Genomic DNA, 27,195 nt, shown 5'->3' with positions numbered 1-27,195 from the left:
AAGGCTTTGTCAGAGGTCTCTTTCCAGGAGGAGAAATTAAGGAATGACTGAAGCTTTTTTGGGGGAATAAATATGGTCATAATTAAAATATAAATGTTGTATTATCAGTGATTTCAAATAAGAAAATCAATCTCAGCTCACCTGCTCATCTCCAGGAGTTTATAAATGCTGTAGAAAAGTCTGTGTGACAACATGTGGGCTGGGTTTTTACAGTCGTGACTCGTGTCGGATGATCACTGTCAGGAGTTTCTATTTCCATATACCCCCCCCCCCCCCCCCGCCCCCCTAAAATAAAACCCTGCAGGTGTTTGGAGCGCAGGCCTCCTTGTGTCAGCGTCAGTAGACAGCTCCCAGACTCTGTGCTGTTGCCGTTGGTGCTGTGTGGTGCGTCGGGCCCGACTGTTCCAGGCCTAAATGTGCACCCTGCTGCTGGTACCAGTTCTGGTGCGTGTAGTCTTCCATGCAGGCGGCGGGCGAGGGATCCACAGGAGGCTGACAGGGACCCTGCCCTCTGGCGGTGGCATCCACCAACGCATTACTCTTGATGCCGCTGCTTGTGTTGATGTTGTTGCTGCCGTCAGCGTTGTTGTTGTTGTTGTTGTTGTTACCATTGCTGTTTTCCCATACAGCTGGGGATGGAGGAGAGTTGCAGGCCATGGAATCGCTGGCATCTGGACTATGCTCGAGAGGAATTTCCCCGAGCGGAAACTCTCCGTTCTTGTAGAGCTTCTTGAACTTGGAGCGACGGTTCTGGAACCAGATTTTGACCTAAAAGAACGAGCATCAAATGTTCAATAATCAACTTAAAAGCAATGTTCATTAAAATTCCATTGTTCAGTCTTGTGTTAGCTCCGGTTTGATCTGCTTAAGGTGAAAATATCCGGAGTATGCAGTAGTGGAGCATTTAGCTGCTAAAGTGACAGATATTTTTCACAGGAGGTGGAGGAGACCAAACACGGAGCTAAAAGCGAGTGAATAATTGATTTCCATTCAGTTGGATGTGCAAATAGGCCTTTTGTCCTCCACCAGAGAAGAATGAAATGCATCTTCTGTAGGCTTGCTTTATTTAATTGATATCCACTACCAGGTGCAATATTAATCCATGAGTAAGCAGTTCCTTCATCTAAACTGCTCGTCAAATGGATCTACTGAACAATTGTTGCCAAAAAAATAAATCCTCTCAAAATGTTTTGTCACAACAAATAAGGCAAAAGGTTTGTTCATAATAATAATAATAATGAATAAATAAGACTTTTACCAGTAATAAACCAGCTTTCATGCAACAACAAGGTATTGTCTAAGAACTGTTTCCAACCAGCAGAGTCCATCTAATAGACTAGATTAGGGCTGCAACAACGAATCGATAAAATCGATTATTAAAATAGTTGGCAACGAATTTCATTATCAATTCCTTGTGTTATTACGGCACTCAATAAGTCGCAGTGATGTTTGAATCTGAACAAAGTTAGTTGAGTGCAGAGCGGCGCAGCAGAAAAAAGAACAGAGCGGAGGTAGAGGACAGACTTCCCTTTTTTCCCTGTGGAAGGGTTTTTTGGGAGTTTTTCCTGATCCGATGTGAGGTTCTGGCACAGGGATGTCGTATGTGTACAGATTGTAAAGCCCTCTGAGGCAAATTTGTGAGAATGGGCGATACAAAATAAACTGAATTGAATTGAATAATGCTATCTTGCGCAAGCCAATCAGCGCTGAGCTGCTCCGCTGTTGGTGAATCTAACTGCTGCTGCTGCTCTCGTAGCGCTGCAAGCGGCAGTTATTCAGACGTAGTCTGTGACATTCACCGAGCTGTGTGAGCCTACGGGTGATGTTATAATTCTAGACACAAGGGCGTTAGATGTTACGACGTTTGTGGGATTTCCACAAGAAGTATAACGTAGAAATAGTGGTTATTTCTTCCGTGGTGGATGGTGGAAAATATGTTTTCATGGAACAAAGCGACGGAGATAAGCCACGACCCCTCACCGACGCAAATAACGCGTTCAACCACAAATAGTCGGACAAGTAAACTCACGCGAGTAAAGCGCTGTCTGTTCTTTTTTTGACAGGGTTCTTACACATGTTGACCAATGGATTTCCATAACTTTTCCATGACCTTTGCAGGATTTTAACCAAATGTCCATGACTAAACATTTTGTGAAAACTTGGTAGATACATAAAGTGAGAAGATGTAGTATTTAAACTAAGAATGAGAATTCCAAAGCATACAGTATAGACACAGCGTAAATGAACATGAATATAACAAACTTGCATTACTTTTCCAAAACTTTTGGGATTATATTTTTTCCAGGACTTTTATTTTAAAATTCAAAGACTTTTCCAGGTTTTCCATGACCGTATGAACACTGTTTTGAATAAAGGGTTGAAAATTACAGTTTTTTGTTTTTTTATCCAATTAATCGAAAAAATAGTTAACAGATAAATCAATTATCAAAATAATCGTTAGTTGCAGCCCTAGACTAGATTACAAGACCTTTAACTGTAACATTATGGCAAAATGAGAGATATTGTAAAGCGGTCAATTGGAAAAAAATATGAACTCCACAAGGGCAACAGATCAAATGACATGACAATCATACGTTTTAAATTCATGCCTTTGTTTTCTTAGAGAAATAATCCTCTACATTGATTTACAGCTGCCGTGATAAAAAACAGCCCGCACCACAAGTCAAGCGGATAATTCACGTGGTAGTAAATCATTGAGGCAGCGAAAGTATGACTTCATAAACAAAACTGTCATAACAGAAACTACACACAGGGCCTCAGGCTGGCATATATATTATATCTTCAGATATCATATTGATATTACCTTATTCTTAAGCTATGAAGAGTACATTTCCACCTTATCAGCGGTATCTGCCTAAAGGTGCGTTCACACCAAAAGCGAAACTATTTTTCGCGTCGCCCAAAACGCTTCACCGTGTTCTCGCCATAAGCGTCGAGACGCTGCGCGAGGGGCGGGGCTTATCTCCGTGTCTGGTCTCCGTCTCCTTCATCCACCAGAATAACTAACCACTAGTTCTGCTTTATACTTGTTGTGGACATCCCACACACTAACGCCCTCGTGTTTGGGTTCATGACATCACCCGTAGGCTCACACAGCTCGGTCACTTTCACCGATGAAGTTACTGTAACGTCTGAAAGACTTCCGCTTCCAGCGCTACGAGAGCGGAACTCAAGAGCTGATTGGCCCGAGTTTCGAGATTACCGCCTCAAACTTGAAATATTTCAATTTGGGGCGAAAATTGCGCCGCTGAAAATTGCGCCGCTGAAAACGCGCCGCTGTCAACGCGTCGCCCACATTGCGTCGCCCAAACGCGCCGCTCGGGAAAATATCGCGTCTATCGCAGCCACACGTGTCTGTACGTTGACTTTACATGGGATTCAGTCGCGCGAAAAAATAGTTTCCCTTTTGTTGTGAACGCACCTTCATGAACTCCTTCGCAAACACTGTGTAGAGCGCTGTTTGTGAGCTAGCCAGCAAGGTGTGCTGATGTGCGTTAGCGTGCACTAAAAGCCATACGCGGCCGGCATGGCTTCATTACACCTGTCCATCCTGGAGAGGGATCCTCCTCTGTTGCTCTCCTGAAGGTTTCTTCCCTTACTTCCTGTGAAGGGTTATTTGGGAGTTTTTCCTGATCCGATGTGAGGTTCTGGGACAGGGATGTCTATATGTACAGATTGTAAAGCACTCTGAGACAAATTAATAATTTGTGAAAATGGGCTATACAAATAAACTGAATTGAATTGAATAAACGTAGCTGTACCTTCACATGGCTAATTCTTTTTCTGGTGCTTTATCGATGCTCGTAAAAATCAACTGACAGCTATTGTCAATGCACCTCAAGCATACAGTACTTGGGGTCTCAAATTAAACAGGAATGTTAATTAGTCCGAGCGTTGGTAAGTTGATCTGAAATTTTAATTTGCTTTAATTTGACACGCTTTCAAGTGAGAGTTCATATACTTTCATTTGACACACTTTAAGTGACAGTTCATATACTTTCATTTGACACGCTTCAAAAGACAGTTCATATACTCTCAATCGACACACTTCAAGTGACACTTCATATACTCTCATTTGACACGCTTCAAGTGACACTTCATATACTTTCATTTGAAATGCTTCAAGTGACAGTTCGGGATTGATCTTAAAATTAAAAACGTCCGCGGTTTCAACTCAAAGTAAAAATCTCATATGCCGAAAACAATAACGTGTTTGCCATGTTTTCACTTGTGTAAGGCATCGCGCTTGCTCTTGAATAATTATGTCTTTGGGCCTCACCTGCGTTTGCGTGAGGCCCATCTGAGCGGCCAGCTCGGCCCGCTCTGGCAGGGCCAGGTACTGGGCCGTCTGGAACCTCCTCTGCAGCACCGCCAGCTGGTAGCTGGAGTAGATGGTCCGGGGCTTGCGCACCTTCTTGGGCTTCCCGTTGACCATCCGCACCTCCACGTCGGGTTCCTCTTTCACTGTGGAAAAGGAAACAGTAAGAGGTCGTGTGATATCCGCGCAACATTCTTTTTTCTCCTCTCCGGTCCGTTTGTGGAACCGTAAAGATGAACACGTCACGGTGCCGTCTACGTCTTCTGTTGCATGACCTGCAAGAGAGACTTTTTTTTCTCCAACAATGAACTCGCATGGCACTTTGTGCACAGAAATAGACACGGCCGCTACAACCCCGGAGATTTCAAAGAAATTCCGGCAACCCTCTGAACTTGTAATTTTGGTCTGAGTGTCTCCCACAGCCGGGGAGGGAGACAGAGATTTATAGGTGCTTTTCATGTAGCCCGGAGGCCTGCTTGTATACATCTCTCCCCGCTTGTGCTGTTATTCTCCAAAGTAACTTTTTTTCTTTCTTTTTATATATACAGATATATATATATCCAAACTTACTTGGAAAACAACATTTGTTTGCATTTAATCGACACATTTGTTTTTGTATCAACTTCAAACTGTTTTCAAACTTTTTTCAAAATATTATACAACTAGAATTTTAGCAACCGAAAAGCGATTTACAAAATTTATGTTTTATAGGGTAATTGCAGTGTTTTGACACTAAATGTCTTTCAATTTTAATACTGTTGTACCAAAATAATTCATATCGTGGAATTAAATTTGATGTTAGAAAGTATGGAGGAATGAATCTATCATTTGAGGGCACTTTGACCTCACTATTACTGAAGTTCTGGCTATGCCCCTGTGCTATTTGATGTATCTTTACTTTTTTCGCTCTTCTATTCATCATTGTAATAAGTTACTCATATTCAAACAATGTATTTATTAATATTTTTTATATTATTTGATGATTAATAAGGCATTTCTGTTGACTTACGAATTGACTTTGTCACTCTCTTTTGATTTGTTATTTATTTAAGTGGGCGTGGCCACGACAAGGAGCCTGATGTTTCAAAGGCCAAAGCTGACTGACATGTCATGACACTAGAGATGCGTGGCTGAGGGCCAAAGTTCTTCGGGACCGTTTTCAGGAGTCAGCTCCCAACTGCAATGTCAAAAACACTGAACACATGCCTGTGGAGTTTGTTTTGCCATCTGCGAACAGCTGTTCTTGTGATATTAGTTTACTTGTGTGAGCGTAAACGGTTTAGGTTACCTATTTATTGAGTTGCACACAAGCCGACTGTTAATTAATGACTTCTTTATTCTGAATAGGAGGTAAAGTTGAAAAAGTCCCCTGCTAGAACTAGGCCATGGCTTCCATCCAAAGACCTTTAGGCTCATCGTCCTATCAGACATCAGAATCTGAAGGAAGTTCAAAGACCAGATGAGCTTACAAGTTGACAATGAGACACAAAACAAGTCAAACTCAGAGACCTCCTAAAAACTAAATCCTCCTGAAGGCTAAGCCTTTAGCCAGAAAGTATCTCCTTTTTCCTTTTTTCCCACAGGTGGTATAATATATATATATATATATTATTTTTCCTGGTAAACTTGAGTGCAATGGTGAGGTTGAAGGAGGAACATCCGCCTTGGAAAGTAAATCTTTCATTTATTAGTTCTTCCTCCGGCCTAATGACAATAAAGACTCTACTTTGGACCTGGTAGCAGTAAGAACTACATCCAATAATACCCCAGATGCAGTGTTTGTGGAACCCTTATTACCATTCTAGTCCTAAAAGAAATATAGCAAAAAGAAAAACACACGAATATCTTATAATAATTTGAGAATTATTTTTCCAGCTATATTATATTTTGTTCAGGACAAAATTTAAAATAATTCCACAATAAATGGGAATAGGGGTCCTATGTGACATCAATGAATGTTGCGTGTGTGTGTGTGTGTGTGTGGGGGTTACGTCCCCGGTCTCCCCGTATAACAACAAGCTGCAGTTTTCACTCTACTGATTTCATCTGATGGAGATTTAGGGGTTCAATATTCAAACAATATGCATATAGAAGCGATGAAGAAAGTTAAAACCCCAGTGGAGACATGTACTCCGTGCGTAAGAACTCGCGCGTAATTATTGGGTGCATGTGGCTAGACGTGAGCTCTTGCCATGCATCAGACTCGGGCGGGGCTGGGGGGGGGGGGGGTGATGGAGAGAGTGTTTAGGGTAAAGCCCGTTCTTTGAAATGACCCAACTTTAAAGTCTATCTAGTTGTGGGTTTATTTTGTTTTGTCTTTGGACTTACCGTCCTGCAGCGCCTCCCGGCTGAACGCGCCGTGCTCCCTGTACGCCGAGTGGAGGTACGGGTATTCCGCCTTGGCGACTGGGTAGCCGCCGCCAGCAGCCACCCCGTGTAAATTGTAGTGGTGGTGGTACGCGTACGGGTTCACCTGTTGCGCCGGGTACGACTGCTGCTGCTCGTGGTGGTGCTGCTGCTGCTGCTGCTGCTGCTGTTGCTGCTGGTGCTGCGGTACCGGGTAGAACTCCTGCGCGCTCTGGCCGCTGTAGAAGCCCATGTCCGTGGACGAGGACTCAGGCAGGGTCGGAGAATCCTTGGTGGCCGAGATGGAGCTCCCAGCCATGATGGGGAGGGACGGCTTCTTCTCCTCGAAGACAGGGGAGGACTGCCCGTTCATTTCTTTTTGATTTAGTTTTTTCTATAGAGAGATAAATGCGCGTGAGGTCTCGCTCTCTTACCGGGGGACCTTCTCAGTCCGGAGCTGGCGTCTTCCAAAAGTCCCTCGACTGCAGCAGCCCGGGCTGTCCACCGTGGCGGCGCCCAACCCAACTAGAGCTCCTAATTACAGGGCGCGCCGAGCCGAGCCCGCACAGAAAAGAGGGAAGGGGGGGGGCACTCCTTCTCATTGGTTCGCCCGCCCTCTGCCTCCAGGGCCAAGACGGCTCTTGACTGTCGCCTGTCTGGCTCCGATCCTTCTCCCCGCAGAAACCTCCCAGTAAAGCTCTCTCGCTCCCTCCCAACCCTCCCCCATCCCTCCCTCCGGGGCACGTACGACTTGGACGCAGCGTGGTATCTCTCGCGCAGTGGAGAACGAAGAACGGCCTACAGGATGTATTTTGGAGGTGTTTACGCGCGGCCTCCATTCACAGGCAGATGCGGACCTATGTTGGGAGTTGTTTACAGATAATCATGACTCAATTAGTCTGCGCACGTGTTGACTTGCCCCCCAGGGGGACAATCAGACAGATACAGTTCCCTTAATGTTGGTTTTTAAGGTGGATGCTGTTTAAAAGATATGGTATAAAAGCAGATATTGTTATTAACAAAATAATTTGAATAAATCATATAATTGAGCGGCAGATGGGTTAAAGTCAATATCTGTGAACATGAGCTGCTGTCAGAAGCCAGAGAGGGGAAGTCTCAAACATTCGTCATCTGGCGTGAAGTCTTGAGCTGCTCCATAAACAATGAATGGGAGACCTTGAACATGTTTTATGATTTTAATGTAGCATTCTCATGAGGAACAGAACGTGTCATCTAGAATATGCCTCATTCATCATTTATGGAGCGGCGCCACACTTTATAATTGACACCACACGTTTGAGTTTTAGCGTTTTTGGTAGTTCATGTTTCGCAAGATTGTTCTGGACTGTTATGATCCATTGGACGTGTACATTCTGAAAGTTTGGACGCGGTTCCCCGGGAACATTTATGTTATCCTTTATACTTTCAGCGAGCGGTGATGTGTGAGGGCCGCACAGAATATTGATCAAATAATGGCTCAAAATTAAAAACAGTAATGTATATTTCCACAGGTAAACAGTCACACACGACAATGCGTCGGTATTGTGTGGCAAAAGTGTTGCGAACAAGCATCACTATAAACATAAACAAGTGTAAATATCCGCTCAAGGCAACCAGTTGTTTCAGATCCCAAACCAAACTGTTCCCATGAAAACATAAGAAATGTAACTTAATGGATCAATATATAAATTACTTGACAAGACACTAATACCTAGTGGCGCAGCGCACAGACTGCATGTCTTTGAGTGCAGACTCCTTTTGCGTGAAAGGTATCGAAACCAGGTCGGGCGATCTTTTTATTTTTTCGAAAATGTATTTCTTCCTCCGTGGCTGTGATGCACTGCTCACTTATACAATCGTAACCGCCGACATGGATATGAACGGTGGCTTGAAGATCTCCAGCAATATGTTTGTGAATGTGTGACAAATCTGGTGCGCGAGACAGAGCCCCGCTGCAGATGTTAAGAGAACAGAACGCACGCGCAGGAAAACCAGGAGGGGTGCGTAACATAAAGATGTAACCATACAGGTTTGGTTGAGGCAACAGTGAAACTCAATGGCTCTGGGTTAAATGTCTCAATGTATAAAAGACGCGTGTCAGTCAGTTTTATTTTTTCTTACCAAGCTATACTGATTTGCAGGCAGTCTTGCGGGCCGTAGTTAAACTCAAACGGGCCGCTAGTTGAATAGGCCTGATGTAGACTATATGCAGGAATGTTTTTTTTCTCCCTTTATTTTTATTTTTTTGAAATAATCCAAATTGTTATTCCAGTTTTTCCCAAATTAGTGGAGCGTACTCCGCTGGTCTAAAGTGTGCAGGGTAGCTGATACATGTTCAAGGAAATACATGTGAAGCCCTTTGCTTCAGAAACACCTGGAACACAGGTGGCTCCAGGAACATAAAACTTGCAGGTTTACTTTTTTGTTATTATTATGTCATATTTGATAAAATCTTGAGTCCTTGCAAAAATGTACAGCTTGATTTTCTTCAGCGAAACCCGCTTCTTCTTTCTCTCGACCAATGTCACGTCTAAAAACGCAGAGTTCCCTCTCCGGTCGCTCACCGCGACCAAGCTAGCTCTCAGATCTTACACATTAGTATTCAAAAATAAATAAAAAATAGGACATGTCTGGCTAATCACCCGCTGCTTGGCAATGTGATATACAAACAGGAAGTGTGGATGGGTGGTTGGGGGGGGAACCAAAGGGGAGACCCCGGTGCGTCGATGAATGTCCACCTCTCCTTGTGGCGTGGTCCCGTGTGCTACGGAGAGTTTTCCCTTTTGTGGTCCACGAATCCCAGAAAGCCATGCGAGTGAGGGGGCGGGGACAAAGGTCTGAATAAGGGTTGAAGATGACGCGAGGGATTCTGATGGCCACTGGTTTCTGAAAAACATTCTCCAGGCGGGTCGTCAAGAGAAATCCTAAACATTCAGTTTCAGGGCCTGAAGGTAACACACCAACCTTCTCTCCCCATATATAATACATGTGTAAGTACTGTGTACGTATTCTTTATTGGTATTTTACAAGATTCCCTGATGGCCAGCGCAGAGGGAAACAAGAAGGAAAAAAGAATGGGGGGGGGGGTCCCAATTTGACATACAGTAGCAAACGGAGATGGTAGAAGAGCAGAGATTCAGTGCCTGAATTTGTCCACTTCATGTCGGATCAACCACGGTCTGATTGGTTGGGAAGAGGGATGAGGGGGTGGGGGCAGAGAGGCCATCTTCGGTTTGGTTGGCTGGTTTTGTTTGCTCGCTGGGTCGCTTGAAGTGTTCGTCCTCTCCTCGTCCCTCCCGGCCCGACATGAACGAGCAACCAGAAGGTCCTGACTGGCCAAACGCGTTTGTTCTCTCTTAAGGAAGGAAGAGAAAGAGAGAAAGAGAGAGGTGGTGGGGGGGTTAAAGACGACATGTGACTAATCTTTCAAAGCATAAGGCAAGTGCTGTATTCAAAGAACAATTTATACTAATATCACTGATCCATCGATAGCAGGCATTTAGAGGTAAAGAAAGGAAATTGAATTATGACCTCACTATGTAATCCATTACACAATTACTGTTTTCATCTCCACACAGGACAGTTGTAAAACCCCAAAAGAGATCTGCTGGCGCTGACCTTATGTCAGCTTCTTGGCCTTGTTGTAGAGCGAGTCCACCACTTTGCTCATGTTCTGGATGGTCTCCAGCGCCGCCTCGTACGTCTTGTCCACCACCGGCTCGTCGAAAACGATCAGCACACCTTCACCTTGGTCCAAAATACCTGTTGGATTGGAGGAGGCGCAACACAGGGTGATGACAGTAAAAATAAATCTGTGTGATATTCAAATGTATGTTGACGATACAGTGATTTATGTGCATGCAAAGAACAAGCCGCACTTAAACTCACATCCACAATGACAAATGTAGCTAAATGTTTTGCAAACGCCTGTTTTCATCTGAATGTTAAAAATACTGTTTGTCTGTTCTTCAACAAGAGGGCTTGCAAAGTGTCACCGGAGCCAAACGTTTATGTTGCCGGTAAGAGGCTACAGAGCCATATTTCTCGTACGTGGTAGAACAAAGTTGATCAAATGTCTCATTATCCTGCTTAATTTAACGAGACATCAGGCTCTCAGTTTCTGATCCGCCCTCAAACTGTCTCGTTAATTTGAACCAGACGTCAGTCCGCAGGATGATTGCGCGTGCCCGTCCGACAACAGGGGGAAGCGTCGATCACCGAAACCATGATTTTATAACAGCACAATGTCAAATAAACTCAAAGGAAACGCCTCTTTTTTCTCCACTGACGAGCAGGAGATGATCATGAAGGAATATGAGGAATTCCAGGCCATCATCATGAACATCCACCACCGCTGTCATTAAATTCATTCACTTCCTTTGTGCTGCGGAAACAGTTATACACCATGGAAGAAATAACCACCATTTCTGCTTTATACTTGTTGTGGAAATCGCCCAAGCGTCGGAACATCTGACGCCCTCGTGTTTTGGGTTCATAACATCACCCGTAGGTCACAAAGCTCGGTGGCTTTCACCGACTACGTCTAAGTAACTGGATGAACATCCTCTTTATTCGCATCCATCCTCATCTGTGCATTGACTCATGGAATCTACTTGCAATGCTTTTGGTGTGAACGCACAAGTGTTGGGGAGATGTAGCAGATCATTTTAAGTCCCTCATTGTCCCAATCAATCCAATTATATTTCTTTAAATGTGCCTGCTGGCAGCCGGCTTAAGGGCTCAACTCATCTAGAACAAGTAGATAATATATATGTTTATATTAGGGCTGTCAATCGATTAAAAAAAATTAACTAATTAATCGCACATTTTGAAATTCATTAATCGCGATTAAAAGTTATTTTTTTCTTCTTTTTAAAGACAAAACTTCCCACAGAGCTGTGTTTTCAAAGAGGCTCCTACCTATAAAGTGCCAGCGAGGTATTTAATATCGTGGATGATAAATTGTTTCTTCAGTGAAACATCCAGATTAGCAACAAAAAAAGAAGTATATTTGAGACCCCATTGGTCCTGTCATCTTTAACATTGAACAACAGCAGAACCAGTGACCTTGGTAAACTGACTGACATTCAAATATGTTCACGCTCTGGAGGCTGGGGGCATTTTTTTTTAATTCACCTTTTAAAGGCTTTTGCATATGACACATACCCAGTGTTGGGAGTAACGCGTTACTGTAATTCCACTACTTTTAGCGGTAACGAGAGTGTAACGAAGTATTTTTTTAAATCAACTAACGCAGTTACAGTTACTGAAATTTAAATGAGTTCGTTACTCGCGTTACTCTCTTTTGTGAAAAATGAACACTTGCAGACAAGAAGACAAGCTAGGCTACTTCACCTGCTTCTGATCTGACATCGCAGGACCTTGGTGGCGCAATGATATTGTAACGTCTCGGACGTTATGGACTGATGACACGGAGACGGGACGACGTTATTATTCCTCCCTTTATTGGGCATTCACAAACACAGACAGCGTGCTCCTCTCGGCTCAGCAGCTCGAACATCAACAACAACGGTTCCCGTCAACCACCCGTAACTTCCGTTTTCCGACAGGTTAACCCCGCCTCCCCTCTACTCCGCCAATCACAGGCACGCCTCCCCTCTACTCCGCCAATCACAGGCACGCCCCCTCGACCAGCATGCACGGTGCCACACTGTGATTGACAGCCACTTCCAGTGTTGCCAGGTCCGCGGTTTTTGCCGCTGGTTGAATTTTGTGTCCGCTGGTTCGGGTAGACCTATTTTGCATGCAAATTACATGAATATCTTTAAATAAAAATCCATATTTTAAATGAAATAATTTATTTATACCCAAATCCTACCAAACTGACTCCAGATCAGCACGTACACGCCTCACTAGCACCCCCCCCTCAATTATATGCAGCACCTCAAGGCACCTTTGTTTTCTCTTTTAATTAGTGTTAATACTGTAGGCCAATCACTTTTATTTCATTGGGCCTAATGTGGTAAAAAAAAAAACACTGTTAAATCACTGAGACAGTTATTTTGTATTAAGTTAACTAAAAAAGGGACTTTTGTACTCCTGCTTGATTTGAAGGCCTGTTGCCCTGTTGATTGCAATAAATAGGTCTACAACATGTTTATTGTGTTTGACTGTTCAGTACTGTTCATGACATTAAAAAAGCAGACATAAAAGTAACTTAAAAGTTACTTTCCCTAGTAACTAATTACTTTGGATATACAGTAACTAGTAAAGTAATTCAATTACTTTTAAAAGAAGTAACTAGTAACTATAACTGATTACTAATTTTCAGTAACTTGCCCAACACTGCACATACCCACGTGTTATACATCAACAGCTCTCTATCATGAGACAGTTGTCCTCGCGCCGTGTTCTCTGGTTCTCTGACTGACAGGTGGCTAATGAGCCTTACCTGTGTGGTGGGAGGTCCTTTGTGATTTACTGAATGTTCATTGGTTGTTTTTTTCGCTAAATGTTGACAGACAAACGGATTGACAAATCACGTTGAAGGTTTCGTGTGATAAGTTCTTTCCGCGCCGCGTCACCCGACACGTCGCCCCCCCCCCCCCCCCCGCCCCTGTGTATCGGAGGGGGAGACGGGAGGAAGGAGCGGAGGAGGAAACCCGACTGATTAATCCAGGAGTTTAAACTGATGTCTGCTCCGTATTTTCACGGAGAACTCAGTTTTAAAAACGGAAACAGTGTCAAACTGCACTGCCGCTGTTTGACACTCAGGGGAGTGAAAAAACTTCAACGCACACCGGAAGTAAACAAAGTTGCGTTAAAATATTTTAGTGCGTTAATCGTGGCCAAATTAATCGCATAGATTAACGCGTTAACGCTGACAGCCCTAGTACATGTATGTGGCGATGACAATATTTAATAGGAGTTTGAATATGTGTGTGTGAATCTGTGTATGAGCCAGGGAACGTAATGAGCACATCCAGAAGTTTCTCAAGCGCTAAATAAACTTTATGAACAGCTCGGCATACAGCGGCTTTCCTGATGTTCTGCATGGCCGACACTGTACAACAATGTAGCACTTGCAAAAAAGTGCGCGGCTGCATACAGTCTGTGAGTCAATGCTGGCTGCGGCGTGTGGAGTTCAATGTGGCTCGAGAAGGTCTGTAAATAAATGATTGCTTGTAGGCAGAATGGATAGCGCTCTATATAGGAAGTCATCATGATGTGATAAGAACTCTCTCCCTATAAAACTCTAATCTATCCAATATCGCTGCTTCATCAATGAGGAAGTTAAGGTGCGTTTACAACAAAAGCGAAACTATTTTTTCACGCGACCGAATCCCATGAAAAGTCAACGTACAGACACGTGTGGCTGCGATAGACGCGATATTTTCCCAGGCGGCGCGTTTGGGGCGACGCGATGTGGGCGGCCCGTTTACAGCGGTGCAATTTTCGCCCCGAGTTGAAATATTTCAATTTTGAGGCGGTCATCTTGCAACTCGGACCAATCAGCTCTTGTGTTCCGCTCTCGTAGCGCTGGAAGCGGAAGTTTTTCAGACATAACAGTAACTTCATCTGTGAAATTGACCGAGCTGTGTGAGCATACGGGTGATGTCATGAACCCAAACACGAGGGCGTTAGTGTGTGGGATGTCCACAACAAATTTAAAGCAGAACTTGTGGTTAGTTATTCTGGTTAATGAAGGAAGTGATAACGGTCTTTACGGAGACGAGGCACGGAGATAAGCCCCGCCCCGCCCCTCGCGGAGCGTCTCGACGCTTATGGTGAGAACACGGTGAATGGTCGAGCGAGTAAACTCACGCGTTTTGGGCGACGCGAAAAATCGCTTCGCTTTTGGTGTGAATGCACCTTAAGATCCATTTCCTTTAGGGCAGGTTTTTTTTTTTTTAATCAGTCGGAAAAATATATTATTTTGAAAAAGGAGCGGATCCACCCATGTGTATGTCTGAGCCGTGTTCAGGAGTCTTAAAGTTCGGGTTTATCGCTGCAGGCGAGTCTCACGCGCCGAACCCTCTGCTGGCGGCAGTGACAAAGAATCTTAAAACATATTCAACCTGCTCAATGAATTCTGTCACTTCAGGGAAATGACAACTGTTTTCAAGTTGGCCGATAAAGTCGCTACTGTGTGGGCGAGTGAACAGCGGAATATTCTACATGTTCCAGACGTTGACCGGGTGGAAGAGGCTTTTAAAAGAGTTTGAGCGGTACTCCAACCACAAAAGACCCGACTGCAAAAGAATAGACCTGCAACCCATTTGTAAACAAACCCACCCGGTGAATCGAGCCCGTCCGAGCTAGAAGAACATGTGTTGGAGATGCAAATGACGGTGGCCTTAAGGGACATTTCACACAACAACTCTGCCGGTGTTCTAATGACAGCGACCAGAACTCGGTTAGGAGCAGCGGACCAAACACACGTCTGTGTCGCCGTCTCCATCAGCGGCTCGTTGCAGGTAAACAAGCGCACGGCTCACACTAATTCGGCGTAATGATGAGTTGTAGTTTTGGCACTTCGTATAATTGTATGATGTCATATTTATTATGTCATTTATATTGCCGGTCCGTGAAAATAATTTCTGACACGGAACCGGTCCGTGGCTCAAAAAAGGTTGGGGACCGCTGCTTTAGGGGGCATGGCCAGATTATCCAGGTTCAATTTTTGGGATTTGTTGCTATGGTGATTTTTCCAAAGTTGCTTCGTGGAACCGAAAAGCCTCACTTGTGTAGTAATCCCCATCCTCGAAATTATCCCGCTTAACTACACTAGCCAGGTACGAGAAATAGTACACGCACAAAACACCTTAAGGAATGGTGTGTTACCAATCAGGCATGCAATGTGCTGTCTGTCCTGCATGCTTGTTTCGTCTATATGTGTGTTTGTTTTGTGTGTGTATGTCTTACTGTAGCTGGGTTTGTTTTGCCTGACGCATGCTGGAGCCCGTTATGTCTGCTCTGGTCTATTGGTGTACCCTTTATTTTTGCTGTGTTTTGGTTTTTGTCTATATGTTGTTGTCTGTTTGTCTATGAATTTTATTTCCATTTTATTTTGAGATTGTTATTTAAGGCTACCTTAAAAACATCTGGCCGGGGACAGCAGATGGAAATTAGCCTCTCTGGCTAACTCTGGTTCACTTACAGTCCAACCGTTGATTGGTGTGCATTGTCTCTGCAAAATAACTGAATAAATACCGTGAAACTTCTCATCGAGGATCATCTGTGATAGTTTCCTCTCCACGTCTCCCTGCAAAACACACGCAATTAGAAGGGGAGTTTCTCCGACTGTCCAGAAACCAAAAGAAACACCGACAACAAGAAGGTCTGAGCGTACCTCGGACAGTTTGATGAGGGAGGAAATATGTGCCATCTGTCGGAGAAAGGAAGGACAAGCAGAATGAGTAAAGACTTACATTAGTTTACTGGAAGTGTATTCATACAGAGTATATTAAATCTCAATGAACCGTTTTGGTATATTATGAGTCGATTATTTCTAGGCCCGCCACAATAATTACTTTATTGACTTGTCGTACCTCAATAGAAATGACCTCGATTATTTGAAGGTTTTATAGACTTGACATTGACCAATGATTTTTAAAAGGTCCTCACATTCCAGTTACAATGTATGAATATCAAATTCTTCGTGTGTCTAACACACGTAGAAAATTTAAATAAAAATGTTTTTGATGTCTTTTATAATTCAAAGTTCATTGCTTTCAGAAAGGGTGTACCTGCATTATCATTATTATGACAGTTATTTCGGGGGCAATACATCCTCCATCTACAGCAGATATTGTAACAGGACAAATTATTTCTTTCAATTCTTAACTTTGTCCAGTAATGCCTGTTTTTTCTAAATAAAAACACATTTTCTTGAGGTCATAAATCTTTTCAGATTGACTCCTCTGAGACTGAACAAATGCTCCGTATATCCTGGATGCGGTTCTGTGTCTGTCAGAAGGTCAGACACAGGTTGATGAACACAAGGAGGTGTTGAGGACTACCTGGACCCTGGAGAACGGTTCGATGACCCTGATGAGGTTCTGCTCCAGCAGGTTGTCATACAGTAAGGTCAGATGGGTGCTGATGATGGGGTCGTCCTTCAGCTCAGCTTTGTACTCAATTAGTGCCTTAGGGTAATTGGGAATAGAACATTTGAATCCCGGTAAAAAGGCCAAACATGCAGAAAGGCACACCGATAAAACAGCGGACTCATTAATAATGTTGTTATTGAACAGTTAAGTCTCAGAAAAGTCCACATACTGCATGAAAACTCGAGACACAAACCTGTTCCAAGTCATCCAGCGACCGGTTCTTGCTGGCTTGTGCCACACATTTCAATGAGTCAGTCTGCAGAAACAGAATATAAAACCAAAGGTTATGGGCACATTCATCATAAATATGTAACTACAGTATATCCAGGGATAGCCATCTATCTCAAATTAAAAACTGACTTTCAATGACCAGGGTCTTTCCTGCATAGAGAAAATGTGGGCGCGCGCCTAAGCCGTTTTCCCCCAATGCCTATGACAAATCCCGAGCGCCTAAAGGTGCGTTCACACCAAAAGCGAAACTATTTTTCGCGTCGCCCAAAACGCGTGAGTTTACTTGCTCGACCATTCACCGTGTTCAAGCCATGAGCGTCGAGACGCTGCGCGAGGGGCGGGGCTTATCTCTGTGTCTCGTCTCCGTAAAGACCGTTATCTCCTTCATCCACCAGAATAACTAACCACTAGTTCTGCTTTATATTTGTCGTGGACATCCCACACTAACGCCCTCGTGTTTGGGTTCATGACATCACCCGTAGGCTCACACAGCTCGGTCACTTTCACCGATGAAGTTACTGTTACGTCTGGAAGACTTCCGCTTCCAGCGCTACGAGAGCGGAACTCAAGAGCTGATTGGCCCGAGTTTCGAGATTACCGCCTCAAAGTTGAAATATTTCAACTCGGGGCGAAAATTGCGCCGCTGAAAACGCATCGGCCACATCGCGTCGCCCCAAACGCGCCGCCCGGGAAAATATCGCGTCTATCGCAGCCACAAGCGTCTGTAAGTTGACTTTTCATGAGATTCAGTCGCGCGAAAAAATAGTTTCGCTTTTGGTGTGAACGCACCTTTAGGCAAAAAAAAGTCTGCGATGGAAAAAAAGAAAAATAAATAAATGTGTTCATCACGTGCATGTCAGCGAATATGTTCTCAATAGTATGTTTCAATAAGGCTACAACCGAACCCTCGTTCTGTTTTGATCAATAGTAATCGAGTTGATAAGCGTGTCTTCTTGTCTGATCAATACGCAACTGTGAGGTGCGCGAATGGACAGAGCGGCCAGCGGCTGATCACTCACTCAACAGCCCGACATGCACGAATACACCTGGACTATTGTCAATCTATTAGCCTATCTATTTTAATCTAAAGTGGAAGCAAAATGATTTCCTCAAGCATAGCCTCCATTATTTATGGAAAGAAAAAAAATACATAGATGTCTGCTAATTACGGTGGGATGACAACACAGACCTCTCCCAAAAAAATTTTTTTGGGAGCACCGAAGACCCATTTTGACCCAGGAAAAACCCTGAATGACCCGACGCCCTTAGTTACTGTTGCTGATAATTAAGCTATGCGTTAGCTGGTTCAAAACCATATCTTAGCCTATTTAAGTCAATCCTAAAACTGCATGTTTCAGGTAATACAATTCAAAGTAAACTACACATTACTGTGTTTTGTTAATGACGTGCTCCTGACCTTGGGAATGAATGTATCACGTTAGCGTCTCACTTTAGAGCAGAGAAAAAACGCTGTTCTAATTTATTTTATTTAGCCTTTTTTTAGCGAGGAACATCCCATTGAGATGAAATTTCTTATTCCAGGGAGTCCCGGTAAAGACAGCAAGCAAGTTTGACATAAAAAAATATTGCACACCCTGAAGGTACGTTCACACCAAAACGCCTGCGTTTACTCGCCCGACCATTTGCCGTGTTCACGCCATAAGCGTTGCGTCGGTCCGCGAGGGGCGGGGCTTAACTCCGTGGCTTGCCTCCGTAAAGACCATTATCATTTACTTCATCCACCACGGAATAATGAACCACTAGTTCTGTTTTTATACTTGTTGAGGACTAGGGTTGGGTACCGGAAACCGGTGCCAATGTGGGCACCGGTTCCAATACAACCGGTGCCACCCGGACTGAAACGCAACGCACATTTCGGTGCTTCCTTCCGGTGCCTGAGCCGATTGAAATTGAAAATAACTATTGTTATGAACTTCTCTGGTGACTCCGCTCTGTCAGCAGGTTACGATAGCCTATCATATTTAACTTTGATAGCAGAGGCGTGCGCCGTGTGTGACTACGTGAACCCGTGTCGAGCACACCAGCGTCAGGCTGGGCGCGATGGGGAGACCGTCACCGGTCCCCCTGAACACGTGGAGACCGATGAATAAAAGAGCAGCCTGAACTCAGATTAGTACCGTAACGTTGATTGCAAGTCTTGCATTCATAAAAGTAGGCCAAGAAATAATAAATTATCCATTATATCTATTTATCGTTTTAAAAGTACCGGTTTAGCACTGGTATCGGAAAAAACCCAAACGATACCAATCCCTATCCCACAAACGTCAGAACATCTAACGCCCTCGTGTTTGGGTTCATGACATCACCCGTAGGCTCACTCAGCTCGGTCACTTTCACCGATTAAGTTGTCTGTTACGTCTGAAAGACTTCCGCTTCCAGCGCTACGGGAGCGGAACATCTAAATGTTGTTATTGTGTTCATAACATTATTGTCCGTCTTGTTCTGGTTCAACGGCGGCAGGACAGCGATGAGAGCTGATTGGCCCGAGTTGCGAAATTATCGCCTCGAAGTTGAGATATTTCAACTCGGGGCGAAAATTGCACCGCTGAAAATGCATCGCCCACATCGCGTCGCTTTTGGTGTGAACATACCTTCAGACAATTTTGATGGGGTTGTGATTGCAAATGGTTGAAATTAGAACCCAAAGTTTCGTAGGAATGTTAAAATGCTACCTCTCTGCCAGCGTGCCGCAGAGCTAGCTTGCCACTTGTGAGGGCCTGGACGTCCTCTGGCCTGAAACCGAAACAACACGCATGAGAAACAGCAGGGCAACAAAAACACATCCATCAATACCAGGTGCAAATCGTTTGGTGGTGACATTTGATTAGTGTGCCACTTACAAGTTTAGCATGATTTTGCAGAGCAGCATATATTTAAGGGATGTGATGGCCCGGGGGCTGTCGATGGAGTCGTAGCCCTCAAAGGCCTCGTAGAAATAGGAGTAAGCCGTCTTCCAGTCCTTCTCATCCGCTGCGTGAATGATCCCTGGAAACAAACACCCATGTCAGGTCAACAGGAAATGGCCGTTTTCTCCTGCCTGCAGCTTGAGCAACAGATCTCTCACAACAGTTTCTGTCCTGCCTCTGTACCTGACTGCATGTCTAAAGCCGCTTGTAGTTTTGGCGGGCAGTAGATGGCATTGGCGGTCGTCCTGGCTGAGGTGAGGGCGGCGCGGGCCTTGGGCAGGTTGCTCAGCCCGTGGTACGTCTTGCTCTCCAGCAGCTGCACCTCCACCAGCAGGGCCTTGTCGTCCATCTTCTTCAGCTCCTGCAACAACTGGGTGCCTGCGGAAGGGAAGGTTCAGAGTTGACGCCATGCTCACTAAATAAATACAATTTCCCCGTTATAAAAGTGAGAAATTTAAAAAAAGACAACAAATTTCTCAAGCAAACATCCTTCATTCACCTTTTATTTTAGTTTTAAACAAAAGGTTTATTTTTGTTCTCAAGAAACTAATAAACAAGAACTCCAGGATATGCAACACTCACCAAGTTGTAGCGCCTCCTGGTAGCACTTTGTGTCATAGTACAGTGCGATGAGACGAGCCTGAGGAGGGGAAAATATATATATATATACACTACCGTTCAAAAGTTTGGGATCACTTAGAAATGTCCTTATTTTTCAAAGAAAAGCATTGTTTTTCAATGAAGATAACATTAAATCAATCAGAAATACACTCTATACATTGTTAATGTGGTAAATGACTATTCTAGGTGGAAACGTCTGGTTTCTAATGAAATATCTCCATAGGTGTATAGAGGCCCATTTCCATCAACTATCACTCCAGTGTTCTAATGGTACATTGTGTTTGCTAATCACCTTAGAAGACTAATGGATGATTGGAAAACCCTTGAAAACCCTTGTGCAATTATGTTAGCACAGCTGAAAACAGTTATGCTGGAGATATAAACTATACAACTGGCCTTCCTTTGAGCTAGTTGATTATCTGGAGCATCACATTTGTGGGTTCGATAAGACTCTCAAAATGGCCAGAAAAAAAGAACTTTCATGTGAAACTCGCCAGTCTATTCTTGTTCTTAGAAATGAAGGCTATTCCATGTGAGAAATTGCAAAGAAACTGAAAATTTCCTACAGCGGTGTGTACTACTCTCTTCAGAGAACAGCACAAACGGGCTCTAACCAGAGCAGAAAGAGAAGTGGGAGGCCCCGGTGCACAACTCAGCAAGAAGACAAGTACATTAGAGTCTCTAGTTTGAGAAATAGACGCCTCACAGGTCCTCAACTGGCAGCTTCTTTAAATGGTAGCCGCAAAACGCCAGTGTCAACGTCGACAGTGAAGAGGCGACTCCGGGATGCTGGCCTTCTAGGCAGAGTGGCAAAAAAAAGCCAGATCTGAGACTGGCCAATAAAAGAAAAGATTGGTATGGGCAAAAGAACACAGGCATTGGACAGAGGAAGATTGGAAAAAGGTGTTATGGACAGATGAATCCAAGTTTGAGGTGTTTGGATCACACAGAAGAACATTTGTGAGACGCAGAACAGGTGAAAAGATGCTGGAAGAGTGCCTGACACCATCTGTCAAGCATGGTGGAGGTAATGTGATGGTCTGGGGCTGCTTTGGTGCTGGTAAAGTGGGAGATTTGTACCAGGTAAAAGGGATTTTAAATAAGGAAGGCTATCACTCCATTTTGCAACGCCATGCCATACCCTGTGGGCAGCACTTGATGGGAGCCAATTTCCTCCTCCAACAGGACAATGACCCAAAGCACACCTCCACATTGTGCAAGAACTATTTAGGAAAGAAGCAGGCAGCTGGTATGCTGTCTGTAATGGAGTGGCCAGCACAGTCACCAGATCTCAACCCCATTGAGCTGTTGTGGGAGCAGCTTGACCGTATGGTCCGCAAGAAGTGCCCATCAAGCCAATCCAACTTGTGGCAGGTGCTTCAGGAAGCGTGGGGTGAAATTTCAGACAGATTACCTCAACAAATTAACAGCTAGAATGCCAAAGGTCTGCAATGCTGTAATTGCTGCAAAAGGAGCATTCTTTGACGAAAGCAAAGTTTGAAGAAAAAAATTAATACTTCAAATACAAATCATTATTTCTAACCTTGTCAATGTCTTGACTATATTTTCTATACATTTTGCAACTCATTTGATAAATAAAAGTGTGAGTTTTCATGGAAAACACGAAATTGTCTGGGTGATCCCAAACTTTTGAACGGTAGTGTATATATTTTGTTGACCACTTGTTTGTTTATGGGTTGCTACTTAAATAACAAATATATAAAGTGTATGCAGCACAACACTACATGTTGTTTGCAACAACATTTTAACAACATGAAAACAAACATTGCACACACATGTAGGGGTGCATATTTTTCAGGGAATGGTTTATTGTGAAATAGAATTGATAAAAAGTGGGGTGTTTTCGACTGGTCCGGTCACAATAACACAAGCAACAGATTAACATCAAGCTCACAAAGTTGTGCCTTCAATCAAAAACTTTGTTACACTTACTCACATTTGTTGCTTTACAAGACAGAAAAATATAAAATAGTCAGAAATGCTTTAAGAATTCTTTCAGGACATAAATGAGAACTTAAGATAGTCTACATGTTTGGGGAAGCCGGGTTCGGTTTGTTCATTGTATTAAGTTCAGCTGCTGGTCACACCCGCTGAGGTGGCAACAGTATCCAAGAAATACTGCATGATTGACCCCGTACGCAACGCTACACAGAGCCCACACTGTACTAACTGCACTGATTTGGAGAAGCAGACAGAAGGGGGTCAAACTGATTGAGCAGCAAAAACAGGTTGAAAAGATAAAAGAAAGAAGCTAACGCTACAGAACAGTGTGAAAATGACAACGCTGCAACTAACGGTTATTTTAATAATGGATTAATCTGTTAACTATTTTTGGGATTAATCGGTTAAAAAAAAAAATGTCAACCCTATATTCAAAACAGGGTTCATACGGTCATGGAAAAGTCATTGAATTTTATAAGTTATTTCCAGGCCTGGAGTCATTGAAAAAAATTAAATCCTTGTGTAGCATTGCGCCAGTTAATGATGTGCTAACATATTCCGCTAATGTTAGCAGAGGTCAATATTAATTTCAATTGTTAGGGTCAAATGGCAAAATAAAGAAGATTCTTCCGGTGATTCAGCTAGTGTTTATGAGTACATAGATAACTAAACCAGAATAAGTCAATCCTAATCTTGAGATGGCCCGTTTGTTTGGGGTAGGGCTGCAACAACGAATCGATAAAAATCGATTATAAAAATAGTTGGCAACGAATTTCATTATCGATTCGTTGAGTCGCGCGATTATTACGGCGCTCAATAAGTCGCGGAGAATAAAAAAAGTTAAGTTGAGCGCAGAGGGGCGCAGGAGAAACAAGAGCGGAGGAAGAGGACAGACCATAATGTTGTGTTGTGAGAGACAATCAGCGCTGAGCTGCTCCGCTGTTGATGAATCTAATTGGCTGCTGCTGCGCTCGTGGCACTGGAAGCGGAAGTCATTTACGTAGTCGGAGACATTCACGGAGCTGTGTGTGCCTACGGTGACGTTATGAACCCAGACACCAGGGCGTTACATGTTACGACGTGAGTGGCATTTCCACAAGAGTATAACGTAGAAAAAGTGGTTATTTATTCCGTGGCAGAAAATATTTTTCCACGAAGAAAGGCAACGGAGATAAGCCACGCCCCCTCACCGACACATTTGATGCGTTTAACCCATAAATAGCCAACTCAGGAGAGTAAAGCGCTGCCAGTTCTGTTTGTGATGGGTTCATCCACATGCTGACCAGTGGATCTCCAGAACCTTTCCATGACTTTAAACCAAATTTCCATGATTAAACATTTTGTGAAAACTCTGTGTATACATTAACAAGTGAGAAGATGTAGTATGTAAACTAACAATGAGAATTCCAAAGCATACAGTATATATTCCGTGTAAATTAACATTTGAATATAACACATTTGCATTACTTTTCCAAACATTTTGGGATTAAAAAAAAAAATATTACTTTTCTAGGCCTGGAAATAGCCATTTAAAAATTCCGTGACTTTTCCAGGTTTTCCATGACCGTACGAAGCCTGTTTTGAATAAAGGGTTGAAAATTACGTTTTTTTATCCGATTAATCCAAAAAATAATCAACAGATTCATCGATTATCAAAATAATCGTTAGTTGCAGCCCTAGTTTGGGGCGACAATGCAAACATCCCCCCACAATTGTTGGCATCTTGACACAGCTATCTGGTGCCATATCTTGCGTACAAATGGCCAGTTTTCACTCACCCAAACCAAACCAGAGCAGCTCCAGAGGCTGAGCAAACCACCAGCACCACCTCAAGTCTCACCTCTAACCCCTGTCTGAGGAAGGTCCTCTTCTCCGCCTTGGCCCACTCTATGCATTCCAGGCAAAGCTCGACCTCCTGGCCCGTGGCGGCCTCCATGTCCAAGAACAGGTCCAGCAGGGAGCGGACTAGCCGGGCTGCCTTGGCCTTGGAGATGGAGTTGAGGAAGGGGCGCACGTATTTCAGCAGACCCCCAAGCTCTGAGACAAGAGAGTGAGAGGAAGCGAAAGGAGGTACTGCACACGAGTACCAAGGAATCGAAAAAGCTGGTGAACGCAAACAAATTTGATTCCAAATAGTATAACTAATAAAAGACTAACCTTCAGCCGTTTAACAACCACTTTGATATTGCAGTAAAGAACATTACAGACCGCTATCTAGTTACTCAGGACTACCTAATATTATCGGTTTGCAAACAGGGATGATATCGAAGTCTCGAGATAAGAACAAAACATTCACTGCATTAACTGTGTATTTTTCAGCTTTCGTAACATTTCAAACAACTTTTACTCAACCGCTTTACAGCACACATTTTACCAGAATCCCATGATGCACCTTTGGTAACACCCTCAGGTCACCTTGACACCAGTCACAATTGAATTCCCCAAAAAAAATCCACGGGATACTCTTAAAACAAAAAATGAAATACAACCCATTTGATCAGTCTTTTCTTGACAGACAATAAAATCAAAAGACATGATTGTGTCCAATTTAGATCTAAAATGTTTTTTAAAACTCAACAGAGCCAGGAGTCTTAACCCTTGTGGCTCGGAACACTGTAGTGACACAGTGTGGCATAATGAAAGAAAGGTGTGTGCGTGTGCGTCGATCACGAGCAATCACGTCCTGTTACCTGCAGCCTGTCCCGTCTTGGCCAGCAGCCCACCCAGCTCCAGGATGCTCTGCTCTTTAACGCGCACAGCCTCCTCATCGCTCTCCTGGATGTCCCGCTTCACTACAACAGAAATACACACACACAATGATGTATTCGGGTCCGTATTGACAAGAATTAATCACCGTGATGTGCGACCGGTGAAAGAAACACTGGCGTTCCACCCTGTCCGTCGGTCTCGAGACCCGGGGTCCCTCGGGTTGAGTGACAGGCAGCCAAGTGGCTGTCATATTAAACAATAAGCGACAATGACAGCTAAGCTACATATCTGCGCTTTTATAGTGGGCACACAGCGTCGTGCGGCACATGAGCACAACCTGAATGGCTTTGAAAAAAGTCGGCGGTGTTACCAGAGTCCACCACGCTCCACATTCGTCCCCTCGTCGGCCTGACAAGGCGAGGAACACCCGCCAACGAGGCTCGCGCTAACGGGTCGCGAGCCCGCCCGCCAGCAGGTTCCCCTCAAATGAATGAGTCGGGCATGCTAACGTTAGCTCGTCCGGCAAAGCTATACGGCTAGCCCGCTGGTGCTGCTGCTGACTCACTGCGCAAGCAGCGAGAGAAAAGAGACTAGCTAACCAGCCGTAGCTTCGCTACTGCCAGCCTGCTAACTCGGGCTGCCTCACACATGATGGACGGGTGGGCAGCGTCCGTGTTATGGGGTTCGCAGTTGTTTGTTTTCTCGCCAGTGTGGCGTTATGCCAATTATATTCACCTATAGAGTGCAATATATCGATAGAGGCATTCCGGTCCGTTCCAAGAAGAGACTGTGCTCTCTGAAACTCAGCCACTGCCGCGGCTGCCATCTTTCCTCTGCCTGCCTGCTGCTCCGAAGTCCGCTTTGCCTATTTGTTTTCCGGTCAGGTCGTTCAACGCGGTCGGGACAATGCCGCCCCCTAGCGGCGATGGAGGAGTTCAGCATGCAAAGAAGTTCAGGCACGTCAAAAAAAACGTGACAAATATTTTGGACTTCAGAACTATCTGGTTTATTAATGATGACACATGGTATTCCCTTTATAGCTTGTGAATACGTAGAGTAATCAATGTTTTATTTGAAGTTATTAATCCAATCAGCCAGCAATTTTCAGGGTTTCCACGATTAACTCTGCTGTTATTTCCACTCATCTTGTAATTGTAGGAGATTTTCACTATATCTCAAGTGGCCATAAATATGCAGCTGTAATACCATTTGATCAGACGGAAATAAAAGTGCGGAGCATTATAGACCGAGTAAATTGTGTAGCTGCAGATATTTGTGGAAGTAACTATGTGGAGACAAAAATAATACAGGGAAAACTGATATAAATGAAATAAAAAACTTTAAAAAAACTTTAAAACATTTTAAGTGTGCACTGTAATACAAGCTTTGGGTTTTCAGGGCTGAACAGTTGAATCACATTCACAAGGTGGTTACTGGGATTAAGGAACCCATTTAAACTACATACCTGCAAACTCATGAGGGGTGAAAAAGGTGACAACGGGGGGGGGGGGTGCAGGTGACTTTTTTTGTTGTCACCACACCACATCCACGTTGTTTGAAACCTCAAAGCTTTTAGAACCACAACTACAGTCATTTTATTGTTCTGACCACAAATGTAAATAAAAATAAACAGTTTAAGAACAAAAGGTCCTCCGCTCTGACTAAGCCCTATAATGATAGTAATAACAAATATACATTGTCATTATATATAATATGGTTAAAGTCATTCATGAACCAACTTCCTTTTTTTTTGCCTGAACAGTCCTCATGGACTTTTCCCTGAATCTGTTCTGTCTCTACCTGTTTGTCACGATACTCATATTATAACTTCTATACATATTACATACCTGCCATAAATATCATGATACCCGATACCAGAATTCAATACAATACCATAAAAACAATATGGTACCATAAATACGAGACTGGTATATTTATCTATAATAGCAATAAATAAAACATCTGTATGGTTCACTTTTTACCAACT

General features: G+C 43.7%; 2 protein-coding genes across 2 annotated transcripts; both read right to left on the bottom strand.

Moving 5' to 3' along the window:
- Positions 1-336: 336 nt before the first annotated feature.
- On the bottom strand, positions 337-7,058 carry LOC130189068 (homeobox protein Dlx3b-like). The gene is made up of 4 exons (XM_056407716.1): positions 6,897-7,058; positions 6,668-6,839; positions 4,301-4,485; positions 337-768 (listed from the first exon to the last, which is right to left on the bottom strand). Exons 1-4 carry the CDS (start codon positions 7,056-7,058, stop codon positions 337-339), a joined length of 951 nt encoding a protein of 316 aa, XP_056263691.1.
- Positions 7,059-9,680: 2,622 nt separating this feature from the next.
- Positions 9,681-26,060, bottom strand: LOC130188333 (26S proteasome non-ATPase regulatory subunit 11A). Its single transcript, XM_056406634.1, has 13 exons — positions 25,944-26,060; positions 25,190-25,291; positions 24,340-24,536; positions 20,499-20,556; positions 20,100-20,294; positions 19,851-19,995; positions 19,683-19,743; positions 16,952-17,014; positions 16,669-16,794; positions 15,999-16,034; positions 15,860-15,911; positions 10,304-10,447; positions 9,681-10,040 (listed from the first exon to the last, which is right to left on the bottom strand). The coding sequence occupies exons 1-12, from the start codon at positions 26,032-26,034 to the stop codon at positions 10,305-10,307; spliced, it is 1,269 nt and encodes a 422-aa protein (XP_056262609.1). The 5' UTR covers positions 26,035-26,060; the 3' UTR covers positions 9,681-10,040; position 10,304.
- Positions 26,061-27,195: the final 1,135 nt, after the last annotated feature.

The sequence above is a fragment of the Pseudoliparis swirei genome, chromosome 23 (genome assembly GCF_029220125.1).
Source record: "Pseudoliparis swirei isolate HS2019 ecotype Mariana Trench chromosome 23, NWPU_hadal_v1, whole genome shotgun sequence".
NCBI lineage: Eukaryota > Metazoa > Chordata > Actinopteri > Perciformes > Liparidae > Pseudoliparis > Pseudoliparis swirei.
This window is presented reverse-complemented; position numbering and strand designations above follow the sequence as displayed.